This window comes from Mauremys mutica, chromosome 13 (assembly GCF_020497125.1).
Source record: "Mauremys mutica isolate MM-2020 ecotype Southern chromosome 13, ASM2049712v1, whole genome shotgun sequence".
NCBI classification, from domain to species: Eukaryota; Metazoa; Chordata; order Testudines; family Geoemydidae; genus Mauremys; species Mauremys mutica.
Genome location: NC_059084.1, coordinates 5,873,327 through 5,894,137, shown reverse-complemented (window position 1 = coordinate 5,894,137; position 20,811 = coordinate 5,873,327). Strand labels below are relative to the sequence as shown.

Here is a 20,811-nt window from a genome sequence, read left to right as displayed (position 1 = left end):
GTTTTGAAAGCGCTGCAATGGAGCAATCTCTTTCGAGTTCAAGAACCCATGAACTTGGAAATCCCCTGAGCTTGATTTTGCCCATCAGAAAGAGAAGCCTTTGTCTAGCTTGGTGTTTGGTCTCTCACCACCCCAGTAACTGGCCTCTCTTCTGCGTTTCTTGTTAATAATACACGTTTGCCCACATAGCAGTTTTAAATAAAAGAAACAAAGTGAACTGCAGGAGAAGTGCAAAGAAAAATAAATGTGTATTTCATCTCACAAAGGTTAAGTCTCTGGCATATTTACTGGATGCAAGTTGTCCATTCTGATGCTTTGAGACAATTTTAAAAAAAAACTTTCCTCCGTTTCCCTTAAGATTACAACTATTTCTCTTTTTTTAATTTCACACGTATACATCTTCTTAGCTGTCTCTCGTCCACATGAAGGTACACATTGTTTCATGCTCAGTGTTTCCATGTAAAAGTCTGTGCTACATCGCTCTTCAGTGGTAATAGTGTAAAATGATCAGTGATTGTGTAATTTTATATCATAGCTATTCTAATAGAAAACTATAGGTCATTCCCTTGGAATCTATCCCTATAAAATGTACCGTGCACAAAATCCATGATCGAAATGTACAGAGGAAATTACACATTCACAAAAAAAGTCAATTTGCTATATTACAAGAGAAGTGTTTACCGTTCAATACATACAAAATGTTTAAAATTGTACATACGTACGAAAGGCATTATGAAATAGTCTTTGGAGCTGGAACAAAAGTGCAAAAAAGCCAAGGCAACAGAGCAAATGAAAGGAAGCAGAGCAGCTGTCTTTGCTTTCTAAAGGACAACCAAACTTTAATGCTTAGTTGAGTGTCTGTGAAATTTTATAACCATGCTTGAGAGGGAATACACTGACTATCACCCAGTCAAAACCCTGGGGCAAGGAGAAATTCATCTCTTTGCAGAGAACCAGCACAAAGTCTATGTGCTATCGATCATCCAGTTAAACCCTATTCGGACAGACCCTCTGCAGGTGCAAACTGTCAGAGCTTTACAATGGAACTATGGCAATCTACATGAGCAAAGTCATCTGCCCCTACGTTGAGGACCTATGTGGGACTTCAGTAGTACCTAAGTCTGCTGCAAACCATCTGCTGAGAGACAGATTTCCTGCCAAAGAAGAAATGCAATTACAATTCATTCAGATACGTCTTAGGTTGGAAATCTTAATTCTTCTTCTTCAGGTATTTTATTTTTACTTTAAGTCTTTCGAAGAAAGATAAATACTACAAGGGCCAAGAGTGTTGGCAACACTTTAAAAGATTAATAAAACCACAGGGGCTGATTATCCTATGTACTGATACATGATGGCTTCAATGGATTCAGACTGGAGGCCAGGGTACTGAGCAACCTGGAAAATTAGGTCCTTAACTGCTCAAAATTCATTGCTCTATTCATCTCAGCCTTCAGAGATTGGTGTTTGTGCAGTTACTAGACCAAAGTTTTAAAAAATGGGTGCTTAAATTTAATCACTGAAGTTCATATGTAGAAACCAAAGTTAAGGGCAAGATTCACGACCGATTGAAGTCAATGGGAGTCAACTGCTGAGATCCATGGGGACATGAGACATTTTTTCTCATGAATCTCGGAAATTGACACTTTGTTTTAGTAAAGATTGAGCCCATATCAAGAAGTTTTGCCCATGTAGACAGCTATGTCTGAAACTGGCCCTCTCTAAGGGATCTTCTATTCCCATTGGCGTCAATGGGAGGTTGGCTATTGACCTTGGTTGTGGCAAGTTTTGGATGCAGAATTGGCACAGGTCGATCTAATAGATTTGCTTTAAAAAAAAAACCAAATCAAATATATTATGGTGGGTTTTTAATTTCTAAATGGGATGTGATTCCTTTCAAATTAGACTTCCTAGTTGGGATGTGAATCTGTGTCAGTTCTGTTACAAATCAGAGTAGTTTTCCATTTTGATATAAATTTTATCAAAATAGTGTTTCCTTTTGGTTTGACATAGTTACGCTCCATCCTCAGATGAGAAAATAACATGCTTTCTTTTCATCTTATATGCATTTTTCTGCTTCAAAACATGCAGTGTATATGTATATACACACATAAATATCGATACATGTATGTATCTACATGTGTGTACAAGCACACACACCCTACCTTTTGCAGCCAAAGCTATGTTGTCCTTTCATCTTGCAGTTCATGACCGAGATACTTAATACATCATTTGATCTGTACAGTATTTACAGCTCAGATGAATAACAATGAAGAATATATAGAAATACAGTATTTTAGGTATTTCAAAAAAATTAACACTCCAGAAACAGTTTCACTTATTTTTGCTTTCTGGTAAAATATGTTTAGAAGCATTCAAATGCAGTGTATCTCTTAACAAATGAGGATTTTTCCTCCCTCCTGGTACTTTGAGTAACATCACAAAATAGGCAGGTAACACTTTATATTTGGTGTCTATTGAACACATACAGGCTAATTACATATAACAATATCTATCAGCAATTGGCATGTAATGTGCAGTTCTTGTGTGCTTCAGAGAGCTACTGTGCCAAAGTGATACTAACCAGAAATCTCATAAATAAAATGCCTTTACTGATGACACAGGAGTATCGTTTTAGTATATGGGGCATTACTGTTGAAGTACTGTATAGTGAAGTCCACATATTTGAATTACTGGGAAAAGAATGAAACATTTATAAGAATAATTTATTTAATCTCCCAAACAATTTTATACACACCTCAGTAATGGCAACTATTTAAAAACCTGCTGTTAGATCAAAACAAGGGACATCATAACCCCCACTGTAAATGATCAGTTATATTTTTTATTTCTGAAAACTTCAGATTCTCCACCCAGTGCATCACTTTGGAAGCTGTGTAACCAGCAGAGAATGTTCTGCTTAAATCTTGGGGAAGAGGGTAAGGTAGTTGTTAGAGTAACCATCATGGAATATTCCACATTCTGGTCCTAGAACAGAGGAGCTCAATCTCCAGAACAGATGCTAAGCCAGTGAAAGGGACGGTGCTTGCTCATTGGCTGGCTCAGAAGAGCCCAAACACCAGGAGGAGTTGTAATGACCGTCATCACCAGGGATTGAACTGGAACATCCAGAGCTACAGCTTGAACTAAAGGACAAAGCCTTCCAGCTGGCAGCTATAGCAGATTGGTCCCCTGTGTGGATCAGGCACAGACGGAGATGCGTTACACACACCAAAGGGTGGGTTAGTCAGGGTATTTGTCAGTTTTAAAACACTACAGTAAAAAAACTACTTATCCTGTAATAGACAGTGTCCACTGCATGCTAGAGCAATGAGAAATTAGCCAGGCTGGGTTCAGACTTGTTCAGTGGACAGAAGGGGAGATTGTTCCCCAAGTTTCAACTTAATTTCAAATGTACCTGAATTTCCAAGTGAAACTCAACCGCTGCCACCACGTTTTCACCTGGTTTCAGATCAGAACCATCCAGACTGTAGAGATCAGCATGGTTCTTACCCGAAACCATCAGCCCTGCCCCAGCACCTGAAAAACAGGCCCAGCTTGGAACGAAACTCTGCCTGAGCTTTGCACTGAATCATGTCGCGGCTAGCCCCGGTTTCACCGGGAAAGAGGGGAGAAGTTGCGACTGCAAGGATGAATCTGGTGCTATGACTATGGAGACTTAGGAGCAGGCAAAATGCTTCCCTGTGCAGCTGGAGCATGCTTGCTAGCCTCTTTTGAAAATAGCATAGCTTGTGCTATCCACCCAGCCTGGCTATCAAGCTGGTTCCTGGTGCGCATGGCCACGGACATGCAACTTCTGGGAGATTGAGCAATACTGGGTGCACTAAAAAGCCTCCACTTGCACTCGGGGAGCAGAAGCAGCCACACTGCTAGGGACCACAGGCTCTTTCTCTGAGCTCAGGAGACCAGTTCTCACATTGTTTGATCATGATCTGCAGCATGTTGGGTGCTGAAGAGATGGGCAAAATGGCTCCATCTAAACAAACGGGGGACATTTTGGACCCCCAGATGGCTCCATGGGGTGAAAAAGCAACAGCTGACGCAAAGCAAACACCGCTCCACGAACTGATCTGTACGAGATTGCAAGGGTTACTGTGGGGTGTAGTCACGCGATAAATCTCAAGAATAGGGTTGCAGCCCTGCTAAGGCAGTAGCTTCCTTTGTACATGGTCTGGACTAGGAACACTGACGGCAAGGGGCCCGGTGGGGACAAACAGGGACTAGAATCACACTAGCAAAGAAATAATGCAGCAGGGACTGAGAATTAAGGAGCCTGGTAAAATGTTAAGGACACTCTCTGGAAGGGGTACTGTGATGCTCTGCGGGAAATAGCATCCAGACATTTAGTGGGCGTTGAGGGCGTTCAGCACCTTGCAAGACCAGGTAGAAAAAGGATCAACTGCATGGTAGAAACAACTTTTCAAGGGTGGCCTCTCTTCCCATTGGCCCAATTTTCATTCAAAAAGTTTGTACTCTCGTTTTTGCACCCACAATTGAACTGTAGGCACAAGGGTATAAATACCTGTGGTCCCCATTACCCAATGAGCTAGTGGTGACATTAGAGCGCTCTCATCTCCTCCCCCAGTGAATTGGACAGGCAAAAAATATGCAGCTGCCAGTTCAGTGGTTTCAAGTTGCATCCACTAAAGCGGAGGCCTCAGCTCTTTAACATATGTACCCCAGTATCCCTCCTCCTCTAAGCTTTCCACAGCCCTCCGGATGGGCTATTCCCTCTCTAGCATGCTCCTGTTATCACTGCCTGCATGAAATCCACAAGATTTCATGCACAGCCAGCCACCATTCTTTTTTCCATAGGCATATTTCTACAGACCTCTTCACCAGTGGCTGCACATGTCTCATGTATGCACCCCTCAGAGTCACATGTAGTAGAACCAGAATTTATGCATGTCATACCAGACATAAATACATTGATCACGGTATCAAAGACACTTGGTATATTAGTGTTACCTAAAAAACCCATTGGGTTGTTAATGAACTTTTGACACCCTATACAATGTATAACTGACAGCATGTTTGGTTTTTAAAAGAAATGTTTTGCAATTACTGTTTAAATTCTATTTCAGATACAGACATGAGGGTATCGATTTCTACTCATCTCAGACAGCATGCACTAGCAGGCAAAATCGAGAGTACGGTATATGACATCGTCTGGAAAGCACATTCATATGTTGAAAATGAACTCTCTGCCCCTCCTTGGTTCATCTGATAGGAGGGAGGCCGCAAGTGACTCTGGCTGATATCTAAAATCTGAGCTTGGTTACTATTGTATCAAAGTATTGCATATGTCCTTTCCCTCTAACCATAATATAAGGCAAGCAATATAGTGCCAGTGGAGAATCAAACACTAGATACACTAAAGATTCCTATGTATTTATATTAATTCTTTAAAAAAAAACCACGATCACCAACCCACCCCCTGACATTTTAAATAATGTTCAGGTTGTGATATGAGGTGGAGAAGTCAGGGAGGTTGACTGTAAAGGCAAAAGTTCTCCTTTCTCACCACTGAGTAATAAAATTAGCCCCACAAGAACGGGACCAAGATGTAGAGGAGTTGGTTTCCATTTGAATGTCCATCATGTTACCGTTATGTCTCTGCCTTGTGCAAGAGGTTTTGTATCTGATTTCCGTGTTTCATTTTTGTTAAATGAAGTGTATAAAATGAAAGCTATTGACCCGAGAGAGAAGGCAAAGGGAGAGTAATATGGCTCTGGCTTTAACTGGCTGCCACTACAACCCAGGTGCAGTGGAAAGTCAATTCGGGGAGGATTACAGAGGGACTGAGGTTGTGCTTAAAAGTGGGAGGTGCTGGATGGAGCAGGTAGTGTGGCCAGCACACTCGGAGGAGATGTGCTCACTCAACGCATTCCTTGGGCTACTCTGCAGGCAAGGCTGATGGGAACACTTATGCAGAAGTCCTACAGGGTTTAATAGAACAAGCTAGCCTAGCCATAGGGTTTTAGACCTTTGTCAGAACATAGTAGAGAATTTGTATCCTTGCTATGGAACTTTATAGGATGGTTAAAAACCAAAACAAAGGAACCTATAGGCAAGACAGAATTCTGTGTTACATTTTATAGGACTTTGTCCAAAGGGAAGTCCCGACTGAAAGCTAAAGCTGCCCTTCTTTGCAGATAGCGCCTGCTTTTCCCTAAGAATGAAAGTCCCATTTAGGGTACAATAACTCCAACTGTGCAGGGCCCACAGTTTGCAGGCCTTCCTCCAAGAGCACGGAATTGAGCTGTTCCTATATAAAGCATACTTCAGCCTCTATGGGAAAGGGAAAATCCAACTTTCAAAACTGCATGAGACTGCAGAAGCTTGGATAAATCAGCAGCTTGCAGAGCATAGAAGCCTGGTACTGTTTTTGCAAACCCTTAGGTAGGTTTTTTGGGTTTTTTTGAAGAACATTTATTTTATAGCTGACAAATGAGAATTATACGTATAGATCTGGGGTTTTGCAGTTACTGAGCATAATGTGCCTTAAGGGTCTGTTCCAGGCCTTTGTGAAGAATAGAATTAAACAGTAGTTGTATTATTAGCATGTAGGCTCTGCATATGGTACCTGTCAAACCATGATCTCACTAGAATAAGATGAGGCCATTGTACTAACTCTCTCTATAATTACATATACATAAGGGCTTGACTTTACATTGTACAATACATTGCTATTATTTATTTTAAATATGCAGTAGGAGCATTCCTGGTCTGCCAGGCACATTATACAGTCCCACACGTGTCATTTCCATGCTCAACTGGAGCAGCCTTTGGGCTGCCGCATACTTCATAAGTACAACAACCCCAGTCGCCAGTGTTGGAATGGAGTGGTTGATGGAGAACAGATTGGAGCCTTTGTGGGGGGGAATGTGTGCATTCTACCCCAATAACTTTTTTTGGATGTGCCTGATGTTTGATAAATTCCAAAGAAAAACTACTTTTTTCCCTCAAGAAATACCTTGACGAAGCCGAGGCAAAAGTCACTGCTGGTAGGATTGGGTATAATGATATCTAGAGAGGGACAAACTCTTTGAGATAGCGATCCCCACCTCACCACTCGCTCTTTCATATATTAGCTCCCTGGAGCTCCATCTGATAACCTGCTTCTACTCCTAGACCTTGTCTCCAGTCACCAGGAAGTAGTGAGGGCAAGAAGCCTAATTGGTTCTAAACTGGAGCTTGATATGTTTATTAAAGGGATTATATTATGTGGTTGTCTGCAGAGATGGGGACTGGACTCCATTACCCTGGAGGTCCCTGCTAATCCTTTGTTATGGTCTTCTCTGGGACAACAGTATCTCTGCAGGGTAGGGCTCTCAACCTCTTTGTGGGGTGTTGGAAATAGCTGATATTTCTGAAAAGCACCATCTCTGCTTGGTTCAGGAAGAGCACTAATGCTGTTTGGACAGCTGAAAACACAGGGATCATGGAGTAGGGAGTGTAAACATCACAAATAATTCAAAAATCTTCATTCAGGGATGTAAGAAAGATGTGGAGCAACTCTCTTCTCTCTTGGGTAAATATTACACTTCTTACATTTTAATTAGCATATTTAAATAGTTTAAGTAGTATGACTCTTAAGAAATTCTGTTGACCTTTTTCCATCAAATTTCCGACTAAACACAACATGCTCAAGTTAAAAGCTTTGTTTAAACGACATTAGGTTTCTGACCAAACTGAAAGCCAAGTCATTCAAAATCGTAGGGCCAAATTCTATCTTCGAAGTGTGTGTCTATTTGTCACTGACTTTGCTAGGTATACATCTCAGGGCAGATTATGGCTCACCAGTCTTGACTGCACTGGGAATTTACCCTGATCCCAGCCACTGAACCTGAAGTGTAGACATGAAGAGCCATGATTTGCACTGGCACGGCTTCCCTTTGCTTGAAGCATGGCTAAAATCAGAGCAAATTCTTGCTGTAGACAAGAGTCTTGCTGCCACCGAGTCATTCCAGCAGGATGTAAAGCTGATGTTTCAGCCCTGACTTTAGATTTCCCCATTTGTTCCAATTATGCTAGAAATTTTAATGCTATTTAAATATTTTGATGTATTTTTTTTGTTTCTAATTGACTGGTAGGGTAAAAATCATTTTTTTAAAATGTATAAATATCCCTATTTACCCTGCAAATAGAAATGACCCTGCTGAAGATACCTGAATCCATGAAGCTGCTTTAAAAATATTTTTTATGTACCTGATTCATTACATGATTTGCCTAAGTACCTGCAATGGCTCTCTGGGTTAAACAATATATTTTTCATTAATTTCCTTGACATTTTTTGTTTGTTTAGAAATTAATGTTAAGAAAATAAGCCAGCAAGGAAATTCACATACAAAATCAACATTTAAATAACGTTAAAGTCCTTTCCCAATTATTGGGAAATTCAACTTTGGGCTGGTGCTCCACTCTTCCATCTCAGCGCCATAGTCTCCAAAGGCCTTCTCTGGACTGAGTTTGTGATGTCTGCAACCTCAGTTCTTTGTCAGATGTGCACAAACTGCAAAATTTGCATTCCAACATGGACTTTGAACACCCTCAAATTCAGTATGGTTTCATACCCAGTTTTTGAGCTGGCCCATTACAAAGATGGGGGACATTTGCAACATTCAAAACAAGATCTGGGACCAGATTTTGAAAACTTCCAAAGTTTCCTGGGATTCAAATTCTGGGTTTTGTTTTAAGGACATTTCTTTTTCTTATGCATGCATGTGGACACACACACAGCTGCTGTATGCCCAAACAGATATGGTTGCAAATACCACAAGTGCAGGTAAGAAGGCCCATTGAAAATTTGGCTCACAGCTTATCTGGAACAGTGTCATTAACTTTGAATTTCCTAGCTTTTCTTGGGTTTGTTCACAAGTTAGCATATCCTAAAGCTAGTTTCTGTGTTTGAGTGTACAGAGATTATATAGCTAGAAACACAGAGGTGCAACAGATGCTACACACAGGCTAAACAACAGCGAGGCACAGGGGAGAAGGTTTACTTTGCATTTCTCATTGAAGGACATTTATGAGCCAAAAATCAAACCTTCTCTCCAAAAAATTAATGTTTCTCAACCATCAAACTGAGAAAATGCTGCATTACTGACTCTCCAGCAACTGCATATGCAATGGGAGTGGGGAAAGGAATGGAGACAGAAGGATCATGTGAAGAGTCATGGGGAGGATTAGACTGCAATTTGCAATGAGAAAAACTATGTAAGTGGATGAGCAAAAAACCATCAATTAGGTCCAAATTCTGTTCTGAGTTACAACATTGTAAACATGGAGGAAATCCACTGAAACTGCGCTGCGAGTTTTTCTTTGCTGTGTAGACATACCCTAGGTTTACGTGCATGTGCAAAAGCACATGTGTGCCTCAAATTGGGTAATTGTTTACAGCTGAGCAGTCAGCTATGCACATGCATTTTTTTTGCATAAGTAAACGGAATCACCTGCAAATATCACGGGTGCATTTCTAGTGGTCCATTAGCAAATGCATCTCTGAGGACCCCATTGGAGTTTGCCAATATTTTTGTGCTCACCTATATACACCCTTTTTTGCACATGCTTAAATACAGCTGCATGTGCAAAAGCCAGATTTACACATTCATTTGCAGCAATTTTCCAATGAAAGTCAGGCCGGGTGAGTTTAGAGAGAGCGTGGGAATAAGCTGCCCTTTATAAATATGGATTTTAATGTATGATAGTTCCAAATTCAAAGCGAACACTCTTATAGAGGTCAGGTGTATCATACAATAATTACTTTTAGTTAGATACATCACAGGAGCTACTCAGAATTCAGAATTCTAGAGGCAAACGAAGGCTCCAGGCAGCTTGAGTGGGGAAGAAAGAATTGCAGAATATGGCAGGAATGAGGAGGAAGCTCTGGACCTGTAAAGGTCCCTCCTCTCTATCCTTGGAGACATAGATGCACAGGACCCCCTAGAAAGAGGAGGTAATCTCCCTCTCACTCATATACTGAGGCTAACTGGATCTGAAGATTATACATCATTTTCCCCCACCACACCCAGGCAAGTGCTGCATGTTGCCCCTGATTAGATGTATACAAGAATTATTTTATTTTCCCTCCAGAAGCCGTAAAGACCCACCTGTTCAGTAGGGGATTTCCTGCCCTGGTGGGTGAATCTCACAGACTCATAGACTTTAAGGCCAGAAAAGACCATCATGATCGTCTTGTCTGACCTCCTTCACACTGCAGGCCATAAAAACCTCCCCCACCCACTTCTGCAATAGGTAACCTCTGACTGAGCTACTGAAGTCCTCAAATCTCATTTGAAAGATTTCACATTATAGAGACTCTCGTGGAATCACATTGAGTTCCTGGACAAGAGCTGTATGTTTCCCTCTAGGTGGTGTTTTATGGCTGCCAGATTGTGTGCAAACGCCCCCTCCCCACACACACACTGATACCACTGAAATATAGTGTGTTATGCCTAAATTTGTCTTTTCCCTCCTTTGCTTCTCAGGCTGCTTCTCCTAATGACCAGAAGGAACGAACACACCAGGTTTCTCCTTTCACCACCAGCAGGTCAACCTTACAAAATGGAGGGATTGTACCTGTATTGGGTGCAGCGAGGCCTAAGGGAAATGGGGGCATGCCATATATTTGAAATATCATGAAAACTGGCCATTGACATTGGTGGAGGGGAAAGGGTGGAGGAGAGAGGGACACAAATAGCTTCAGAAAACACGCAAGGTGTAGGGCTCTAGTTAAATGGGTGGATTTGGTGGATATGGCAATGGCTGTTGTGTAGCAGCCCTGGCTGTGGATCCCATAATGCACCAGCAGATTTCCTATGACCCATCCCCTTGAGCGACCCCTGCAGCTCTGTGACAGGAAAGGACCACTTTGTGACTTTGTTTTGGTCCTGAAAGAAACCTTCTGCATCATCGGTTTTCCCCCAGCTTCATGCGCCAGTAACGATGCCATGATCTTTACCTGGCTTTCCAAGAGGGAGAGAAAGAGGAAAAATAGAAAGACTTCCGCCACCCACATTTGTGGATAAATACAGATCACAGCTGTATTAAAAAAAACCAGGAGGAAACAAGGAAGCACCTCAGGACTCAGCATGAAGGATCTAAACAAAACAATGGAGAAGTCATAGCTTTGTCATCCTGGATGGGGTAGTGGAGGAAAGGAGGAAGGAACTTTGCTGGGAGTCTGGTGCATCCAAAAGCATCCAGGCATAATGCGAACGGTGTACAAAATGGTCAATATTTTGAGTTACGGGGCCCAGCTGCTGCTAATGCTCTCGTTCCTTGCCGTGATCTGAAGTAACATCCCTCTCCCTGTAGCGGTGTCTCTTGTGGCTGTAAGTTCACCACAGTGCTGCTGGCAATATCAAAAATTACGAGAGCAACCTCAAGTTACTACAACCCCGTAGGTGGAATTATGGCTTCCCGTTCTGTACAGCTTGGCGGGTACACTATTAAATATAATACATGGTTTAAATGTAAAATGCCTTATCCCCCGCCCTGCGTGGTGTTCCTCTTTGCCTTCAAAGACACATTTTGTGTCTTTGACCTTCCTCCTCCACCTAAGCCCTGTGACAAATTTAATTTGAAAATCATTCTGGTTCCAAATGGTTTCTGCTAACATTCTACCTCGACTCATCCTGACAACATATGTCTTCTTAGGGCAATACCGTAACGTGAATGTAAACACCCCAATTTGTCAAGAGCCAACTGGGCTTCCATGTATTATACAGTAATTACACTACATTCCCGAACGGCTAATGGAGGATCACATTCCATAAATTCAAAAGTAATCATTGTGTAACCTGGAATGTTTTACAAGGCAGAAATAATCATGTATTTGTGGTGCAACGCCAAAGTATTTGACTGTGTAATCACCCAGTGTCATGGTATGGTAATTAGCATGTAAAAGATATGTTCAGTCACCAGTTAACCCACTCCCTCCCCCCACAAAAAACAAACCCACCTTGCAGGTGATATTTGTGCCCTGTACCCTAAAGGATTACCAAGAAATGTGGTTGCCTACCCTGTACTGTGACATCGTTTCACCTAATTCTCTTAGAAAGATAGTATGAAAGAAATCCAGACACTTCAAGGCTCTGAATTATTCACCACAATGGCCTCTTTCTACTGAATGCTGGCTCGGTGTCTGTCCCCAGAGTAAGCTGTAAGAAACTATCCACAAGCTAAGTACGTTCTGGATTCATAAAACCTTAGCTGTAGATCTTCTCCAGAAGTTCGACGTGGGGACGGCACGAGTGGGTGGTTGGCCAGTGCTCTGACTTGGCTCAATAGATGTCAAGATGCTTCACTGTCTAGGGGCTGACCAGCCCATGTCACTGAAAGGTCCTTCACCTGTGGCTGATCTGGGAGGTGGGCCACAAGGTGTGCAGAGGTCAGAATCAGTGTCTGACTCTCCTTCTGCAATGTAGGGTCTGATTTTGGCACAGGGGGCCACTGCTGCATAGCAACCGTTGTTAAGGACGTCCACATTTTCTTTGGACTGGGAAATGCTAAATCCACTAAAGGAGCGTTCCAGTTCCTCGTGATCCACCGACGGGATGGAAATGGACGTGTCACTGTCTCTCAAGGCGCTATCATGGTGTTTAGCTGTAATGTCTTCGTTCCTCAGGTACTCGGCACTGGCCCTGTTCCCGCTACTGTAAGCGGACAAGGAGCGCTCATGTGACGGTGGGGGCGGGATTCTTACCAAAGAGCCAGGATCTCCAACTGGGGAGGATCCATGGCTATGCCGCTGGTATGGCTGGTGCTGCCAGGACGTTGAAGGGGGACATGTGTTGGTTGGCATTGTTGGGGCTGGTGGTGCAGAGAAATTCTTTTGTCCCATTGAACTGGTGGACCTGATGATCTTGATGATGCAGCCATTTTTGTCCATGTGCTCCCGGCTGTCTTCTGGACTGTGGTAGGGTGGCGCCGGGTCTGGTTCTTTGGACCCAAAATAGGCTTCTGCTTCCGTTGGTGCGATACCCATCCGCTGCATGTAAATGTTCACCAGAAAGTCCAGCTTCTTCTCCATGGACAGAACCTGCAAAATGCCACACAGTTCCCTGTGCTGGGTGATGTCTGTGGACCAATACCCTGTATACAAAGAGCTCCACTCCTGTCCATGCTCAAATGGGGATCTGAATTTCATAGATAACCCCTTCCTACACTGGCACAAATTGGACTTCCTTGAACTTTGAAAGAGAGCTGGGATCCAAATCCAGTCTGAACTTTGGCAAGGGCCTCTCTGCTTTTATGGAAGGTGGATTTTTTAAAATATTTGTAAGTTGTACCCAAAAAAAATCATCATTTAGTGCATAGATTTGTTTCTGCAATGCCCTTTGTGTTCTCTTTAAGCAAGCAGAAATGCTTGTGAAATGTGACAGATTTCAATGGGACTGGAGAACACTCAGCACCAGGCCAGAGGTGCTCAGCACTTCACTGGGTCAGGCCCTTACAGTGTGTGTCTGAGGACTTGTGTGAGCCTTGTGCTCTGGGGTGAATTTCACCTTGAACGAGGCATGGATCCTGTGGCAATTAAAATCATACCCACAGCCTCACTTGAAGTTGTTTAGGTTAGAAAGGGAACATTTCAAAGGCCCCAAGGTCACTTTGGAACCAATGATCTGTTTTCAAAAGGGACTTTGAGACTTAGGACCTATGACTTCCAATGTGTCTTAGGCACTTAAGACTCAGATCCTCAAAGATATTTTGGTGCCTAACTCCCATGGGAGTTAGGTACTGACATACTTTTGAGGATCTGGGCTTTAAGGACCTAAGTCACTTTTACAAATAGTGTTTAAGCTGCTAAATTCTTTAGGCACCTTTGAAAAATCTTTCATCTGTTCTTAATCTTAACTACTTTTAAAATCTCAGCACACAACATGAACTTTTTCCTTATAAGAAACATCCCTCCCATACCTGCTTTTCAACTTTTCCAAGCCTGCCCATCATGCTTGGGTCTTCTGGAAGCTCCCCCTCTGCTGACCCTTTGGTTCGATCCTTGTCGGTCATTGATGTCCCTCGTCCAACAATCTGGTCCACTCTACCAGGAACAGAAACAACCCCCCCACCCAGAAAAGGCCGTTGAGTTAGTCAGATACATCAAGGAAACAGGACTCTGCTAGCTGCTGACTCTTTGTGGACAAAGCTACAACCTCTCTCCCAACGAGCACTCAAAATTACTCACACAACCAGGGAGAGGCAGCTAAGTGTTATCTTTGATGGAAACAAGTAGCTATGTTTTCACAGTAGTATTAGCAGAGTTTGAAATCTAGTGATGCTGTTTCTATAGATATAATCTGGCACGTTATGCTCAGTAAATTTGCCCACAGGGAAGAATTTCACTCTAAGAAGGGTTTCTCCAAATTAATTAGCATTATATTTGTTACTGTTGATAATTTTGTTGTGAATAAAGTTGTCTGCCTGCTTTATCTAGATGAGATTCATGTTTTTTCACATCTTTACAGACGAATCTTCTGCCTCTCTCCTACATACTCATGTCCATCGAGATAAGAGTCTATAATTCAGCACTGGAATGGTTGCATACCTTATTTGTAATCCCTTTTCCCCTGTCTAAGAATTTAAGGCTCCTCATGGATGGCAGAGGAGTCCATATAGGAAGTCACAAGCTAATTATATTTAATGCATCAAACCTAAATTTGCTCTACAGGTAATTAAACACGGCCATCTTCTGTTCTAATAAAAACCAATAAGACATCTTCAAGATGGGACATATTCTTAATCTTAATCCGATATATAGCCATCTCCCTAAATATAATCCTGGCAAACTTTACTCATGCATAATGTACCAGAAGTGTAGGTGACAAAAAACAGATTAATTAATCTAGTTGAAACCAAGTTAGTTGTCTTGAGCAGGAATAAAAAATGCTTCTTATGCAGTTCTGCAGTGTGGGTAATGGATCCATGCACCAGTATGAGACAAAGAATGGGCTGAACGCAGACAGACAAAGGAAAATTAACAAACAAAACTGAAGGAATGGGATGAGACACAAGGCCATTTTCAACAACAGAGCAGTCTAGTTGGTTTTGCTTTTGTGTGTGTGGGGGGGGTGCTAGTTTCTTATACTTTCTTTTTTTAAATAGAGGGTGAGATCATCAGTTGATATGTAGTAGAACAGCTCCCTGGACTATATTAGAGAGACAGCAGTTCACACCAGGTGAGGATCTGGCTCAGGGAGATAGGGAAGATGCGCATCTCATAGCTAAGGTAGCAAATATATAATAAGCAAAACATATTTAATCCAGGTGAACTGACTTAGGTAATCCTTTATTTAGGCAGAAATTTTTGGTACTACTGCTTCACCTATAAAATAATGTCTGACCATTTACTTACATGGCGAGTACCATGTGCTATAATTACAAGAGTGAGTAACAAAACTGTTGTAACCATGTAAGGAAAGAGACTTTTAACAGGAAAACGGGTGCTACCTTGATTTGGAATCAGAGGCCATGATGTAGTAAAGTCACACTCTGATCTCCTTTCCTGCATGTATAAACATGGAGACCCAGTAAAACAATAGTGGGGGCATGTGTTTAAAGAAGTTAAACGTCTAATCACTCCTGATTATTTGGAGAGGTCAAGGAAGGAGGTTGCTTTCTTGTCCTGGTGTAACACCCTGATGTAGTCATTGTACTGGAAGAGCTTTATTAGTCTATATGAAACCAAACCCAAAATGTCCTTCAATAATAATTGCCAACTAAGGAAACGAGAGAGAACAATTTGTAGTATGGAGGAAATTAAGGCAGCCCCACTGAGGTGCCTCAGAGCACACGCTAACCCTAGAAATACTCTTTTGCTCTTATAACCCTGATCCAGAATTCACAGATGACAATGTAAGACACCTATTGACTTCGATGCAAGTGACTTAAGTTATCCAACTGTTCAAAGGAGGGAGTGAGGGGCAAGCCTGTGCAATGGAAAGCCTTCCTGCAAGTTCCTCCAAAACCAGCATTTGCCTACACCAGCTTACAAAAAAGGGCTTAACACACAAGCAAATGAATGCACAATTTCCCAGCTGGTTTGCACAAATATTTGTCCTCCCCAGTGGTATTTTTGTATGTGCATTATTTGTGCATACAAATAAGCCTCCGCTCTTTTTTTTCTATTTTTTTTTAAAGTGGCCCTTACATCTGAACATTTCTGATGAAAGGGAAAAGAGAGAATTATTTTATAGCCCTCGTGTTTCGTTTCCATTTTAGAAACGTCGTTTGGCTGCATTTGGTGAATTTGGTTACTAATGGCCATCAGGGACTTTCAGCATTGGTTATTAACAGGTATTTTGCAGGCTGGCTGCTGTGTAAATTTCCTAAATACACCTCTGCTTACATGTACACATCTTTGGCCTACCGCACCCTTTATTAGTCTAGTCTTAGCCCTGGTCTCCATGAATAACGTAGCTGAAGTTGACATACTTAGATCTATTTACCACAGTGTCTTCACTGCGGTGAGTTGAGTGCTGCCGCTCCCTCATCGACTCCGCCTGCGCCTCTCGCGGCGCTGGAGTACAGGAGTCAACGGGAGAGTGCTCGGGGGTCGATTTATCACGTCTAGACTAGACACGATAAATTGATCCCCGCTGGATTGATCGCTGCCCGCTGATCCGGCGGGTAGAGTAGACATACCCTTAGGCTCTTGCAGGGCTTATTAACTCTCCCCTGTTGCATGGTGTTTTTACTGGGATGTAACTGAGACTGACCATAGTAATTTCTGTGCAGTGATTTCTCACCCAGATTTCCAGCAATGAAATTTAGTGTTAGGATAGGATTTCTAAAGGGGCACATAAGGAAATTAGGCAGCCAATTCCCACTGACTTTCAGTGGGAGTTAGTCCCCAATGCTTAAGGCACTTTTGAAAATCTCGTCACTTACAGTACCATTAAGCCCCTTTTTCATCATTTTGTATTGCTGCTTTTTTTTTTTTCAGTTCAACTCATGGAAAACTAGATGTGCACAAAAAGAACAGGAGTACTTGTGGCACCTTAGAGACTAACACATTTATTTCAGCATGAGCTTTCGTGAGCTACAGCTCACTTCTTTGGATGCATAGAATGGAACCAAAGAACCATAGAATGCATCCGAAGAAGTGAGCTGCAGCTCACGAAAGCTTATGCTGAAATAAATGTGTTAGTCTCTAAGGTGCCACAAGTCCTCCTGTTCTTTTTGTGGATACAGACTAACACGGCTGCTGCTCTGAAACCTGTAGATGTGCACAAAGTTTCAATGATAAACCACCACACTAGGTTCTTCTTTTAAACCGGCCATAAAATGAAATCAAAGGCATCAATTCTTAAAGGCAGGTGCCAGAGTTGTGTCCCCAAGTGTTGTGCGCCAACCCTTTGTGCACCCCACTTCCAGTAAATGAGCATTTCAGTGCCCAAGTCCGGTAATTATGTACCTAGCAATCCAGCTGTCTGGGCAAATGCTGGATTGCAAGCAAATGGCCTGTGTGTGTGTGAGCATGGGTGTGTGCTTAAGGGGGCACCTTTCCCCCTCTTACATCCCTGTGCAGGAATCAGGCACAACTGCAGTCCCTGTGGTCATGTGAGTGGAGAAAAGGCTCCCTTGCCAGCATCCCTGGGGCACTAGCCCCCACACCCAGGGCAGGCAGAGGAGCAGAGAAGGTCGAGAACATGTTACAATTTCCTAAAGGGGCGATGCAGGGTGAGTATTCTCACTGCTGCTGGGGAGACGGGGGGAATTCAGGAGGCCTCAGGCTTTCCCTAAGGTGCACCATGTGTCCTGGGAGTCCCCCTGGAGCAGTGTGCTTCTGCACTAGCCCCAGGGAAAAGGCTTGTGCCATAAAGACACTATCTGGTCCCAAATGGGTGCACTCACAAATTCCTGGAGATTCGTCTTAGGCATCAGCCTTTGAAAAATCTGCCCCTTGCTTTAGATTTGTGACAAAAGAGGATCATAAGATTGCTGATGCTATGTGACCTGCTATATCACCTGCTAGGTTTGCCTGGTTCGGCTGCACCTTTAGTTTGAAAAAGCTTTATTTATTATTATTTGTTATTAAATTTTAAATAATATCTTTCCTTCTTTTCAATGATACAGAAAAATGTAAAATTCTTGCATCAGCCATGGTGCAGTTTTTCTCATGCTTCATGCTTACAGTTCATGCAAAGAGGTGTGTCGAATGCCACCCTCCGGCCAGAAGCAGACATCAAAGGTCAAACGGCTCAAATGAGGAAAATATGAAAAGTTTGGAAATATTTATTCAGTTTTTGTTTTTGTTTTTTAACACAATCCAGGCACAGACACCAAACCCCCTTCATCCATGTCACATGACTGGCTACTTAACTTCTGATTGGTTAATAGTATTTGGACAAGACATATTTAATCTAATAATACCAACGACTCATGTCTATGCTCTCAAAAATATAGCTGGGGCTACCTGGATTTTAAAGTATCTTGAATCAGCTGAGCATTCGAAGTTCATGAGCATACAGTATGTGCTACACACTATAGGCTAAATTCTGCCCTCAGGTACAAGCTAACAGTCCGTTGTCCTCACTGTGAGCTATATACATGTATCTGAAGACAGAATGTGGTATTACACATCCTTGGGCTGACAAATACAATCCAATCGGTTGGGAGAGTTCATGTGACTTCCATTAGTTTGGAACCACTGTTCTTCTAGCTGACCAACAGGTGGTTTTTATTTTATTTCATGTTTCTGTAATTGTCTGGCCCTCAGTTGGCTGAAATGAGGACATGTGATGTAAGAGAAGAAGCTCAATGCAGGGTAGCTCTGCTGCTGTGGCACATTTAGGGCAAAACCACCTCAGAGCTGGGGTGATTATCTTAATCACCCGCTTTGGGCCAAATCTGGGCGCTCTGACTCAGCTATAATGTTTGCGGTAGTTTTGCCTGAATAAAAATGTCTGGATTTGGGGCTTGAATCCTTCAGGGTGCTGAAAGCTCTGGCCCCGATCCATCAAAGCACTCAAGCAGGCGCTTAACTTAAACATCTGAGCAATCCCCATTCACATAAATGGGGCTATTCATGTCCTTAAAGTTAAGCCCGTGCTTAAGAGTTATTCTGGATTGGGGCCAGAGTGCTCAGTACCCTTCAGGATTGAACTCTTGGTCCTAGGGTCCATTTGGGACTCCGCTGCTGCTTTCTAAGGTTGTCAGCTGCACCCTAGTAAACAAAAATGACGGGGAAAATTAAATGAAAATGGGACAATACAAAATACCCCTAGGAGCCCCAGAGGGTAAAGCCCAATAATGCTGCAGGTAACAATGGAATTATTTTCTGGTGCTAAGGGTCAGAAATTGTTTATATAGCAGGGAAAAAATTCACCCCAAACAGTGACTGTTAATTTTAGCTCTGCAGTCAACTGAGGGAGGGTCAAAGTTCCCTGCAAGCTAAAAATGGAAGCAAGTAAAAAATATATATTTCCCAAGGTGTATTATAGTGTTATGCATATAAACATCCTGTTTTCGATTGCGGGAGTTATATGCTTGTGAAGGAGCAGTATTAGGCTAATACAAAATAGAATTTTTAACATATGGGAGATAATATAATGCCTTGGGTTGAACGAGTGACCTGGAAAGGATAATATAAATACCCTCAGTTTGGCATTTTGGGCATCCTCTCCCATTGTTGGCCATTTTTTCAATCTGCAAGGCAGTAATTTTAGTGTATTAACCTCCACTCTAGCCAAGATGTTTTTTACATTGTACATAATACGTAGCTACAACTATATACAATCTTCCCATTTTTTAAAGTGCATTTCAAAATATTGTTATGGCTGAGGAAACAATTTCATGTTTAAAACCTGTTTTCACGTCCTGAACTTTCAGAAACAACTGTTACCTTTTGGGTGGAAATTTCTCAAGCTAGACCTAAGTTCAAAGTGGGAGGTTTCTGCAAGGTGCAATCCAACTGGGTTTTTTCCATCTTTGAGTTAGCAGAGTGTGAATAAATAGGTTTGAAAAAAAAATCACACTTTTTTCTCAGGCACAGATAACTCAAAACAGCTTATATGGAAAACTATAGATCTGACATGTATCCATGTACTTAGCTCTAAGTGAGGGCAAACATATTTGGAAAAATATTTTGAAGGAATAACATAATTGTGTTTGAAATCACCTTCTACCTGTGCACAGAATATGACTTTCTACCAAATATATACATACGTATTCAGGTGTGATGCTCTAGATAAATGGGGAATATTTTGGTCAAAATATTTGTCCCCATTCTTAAACCCAAGTTCATCTGTGAGTGTAAATCTGAGTAGTTACTTTGAACTATCTCGTTGGGATAACTACTTGTGCTTGTGCCTGCAACACATTTTGTTCGTGAAAGTTCACAGACACATAGGCGAGACCTCCCTCCAGCTGAAAATGTGCATGTAACTGAGAACTCACTTTTGTTTATTTCACTGATAAGACATACAGGAGTAAAATTTTCAAATTCACTTGGTGCTTCTGAATATTTTACCTAGAGTGAATCCTCAGTAATGTCAATAGTAAAATTCCCATTGATTTAAATGAGGCAAGGATTTGACAGATAGTTTATTTTTGTACACATAATTAAGGATTCTTTTGAACACTTGGCCCAGCATATGTAACACTTTTAGTGATACTATACATTTACTCTGGTCAACAGAGTTGGACCAGAGGTGAAAATGGTTCAGTGCATTTATTCACTTCCTTCCCTATAAATATGAAACACGTTTGATTCTAATGTTGCCCACTGAAAAATACACGGAATAGGTGGATAGATACACACACAGAGTGAGAAGTTTTCCATTCTTT

The 20,811-nt window shown here is 42.0% G+C and overlaps 1 protein-coding gene across 10 annotated transcripts in view; it reads right to left on the bottom strand.

The window, feature by feature from the left end:
* Positions 1 to 266: 266 nt before the first annotated feature.
* KCNQ2 (potassium voltage-gated channel subfamily Q member 2) overlaps positions 267 to 20,811 on the bottom strand; it is a 124,425-nt gene continuing 103,880 nt past the window's right edge. For 5 of the 10 annotated variants that reach the window (XM_044985316.1, XM_044985324.1, XM_044985323.1 and 2 more), the window contains exons 16-17: positions 13,942 to 14,065; positions 267 to 13,063 (exon numbers count right to left, since the gene is read on the bottom strand). In XM_044985316.1, coding sequence (XP_044841251.1) covers positions 12,326 to 13,063; positions 13,942 to 14,065 — 862 coding nt within the window. In that variant the 3' untranslated portion in view covers positions 267 to 12,325. The remainder of the gene's footprint in view (positions 13,064 to 13,941; positions 14,066 to 20,811) is intronic. The other 5 variants (XM_044985319.1, XM_044985318.1, XM_044985317.1 and 2 more) reach the window with 1 other exon arrangement.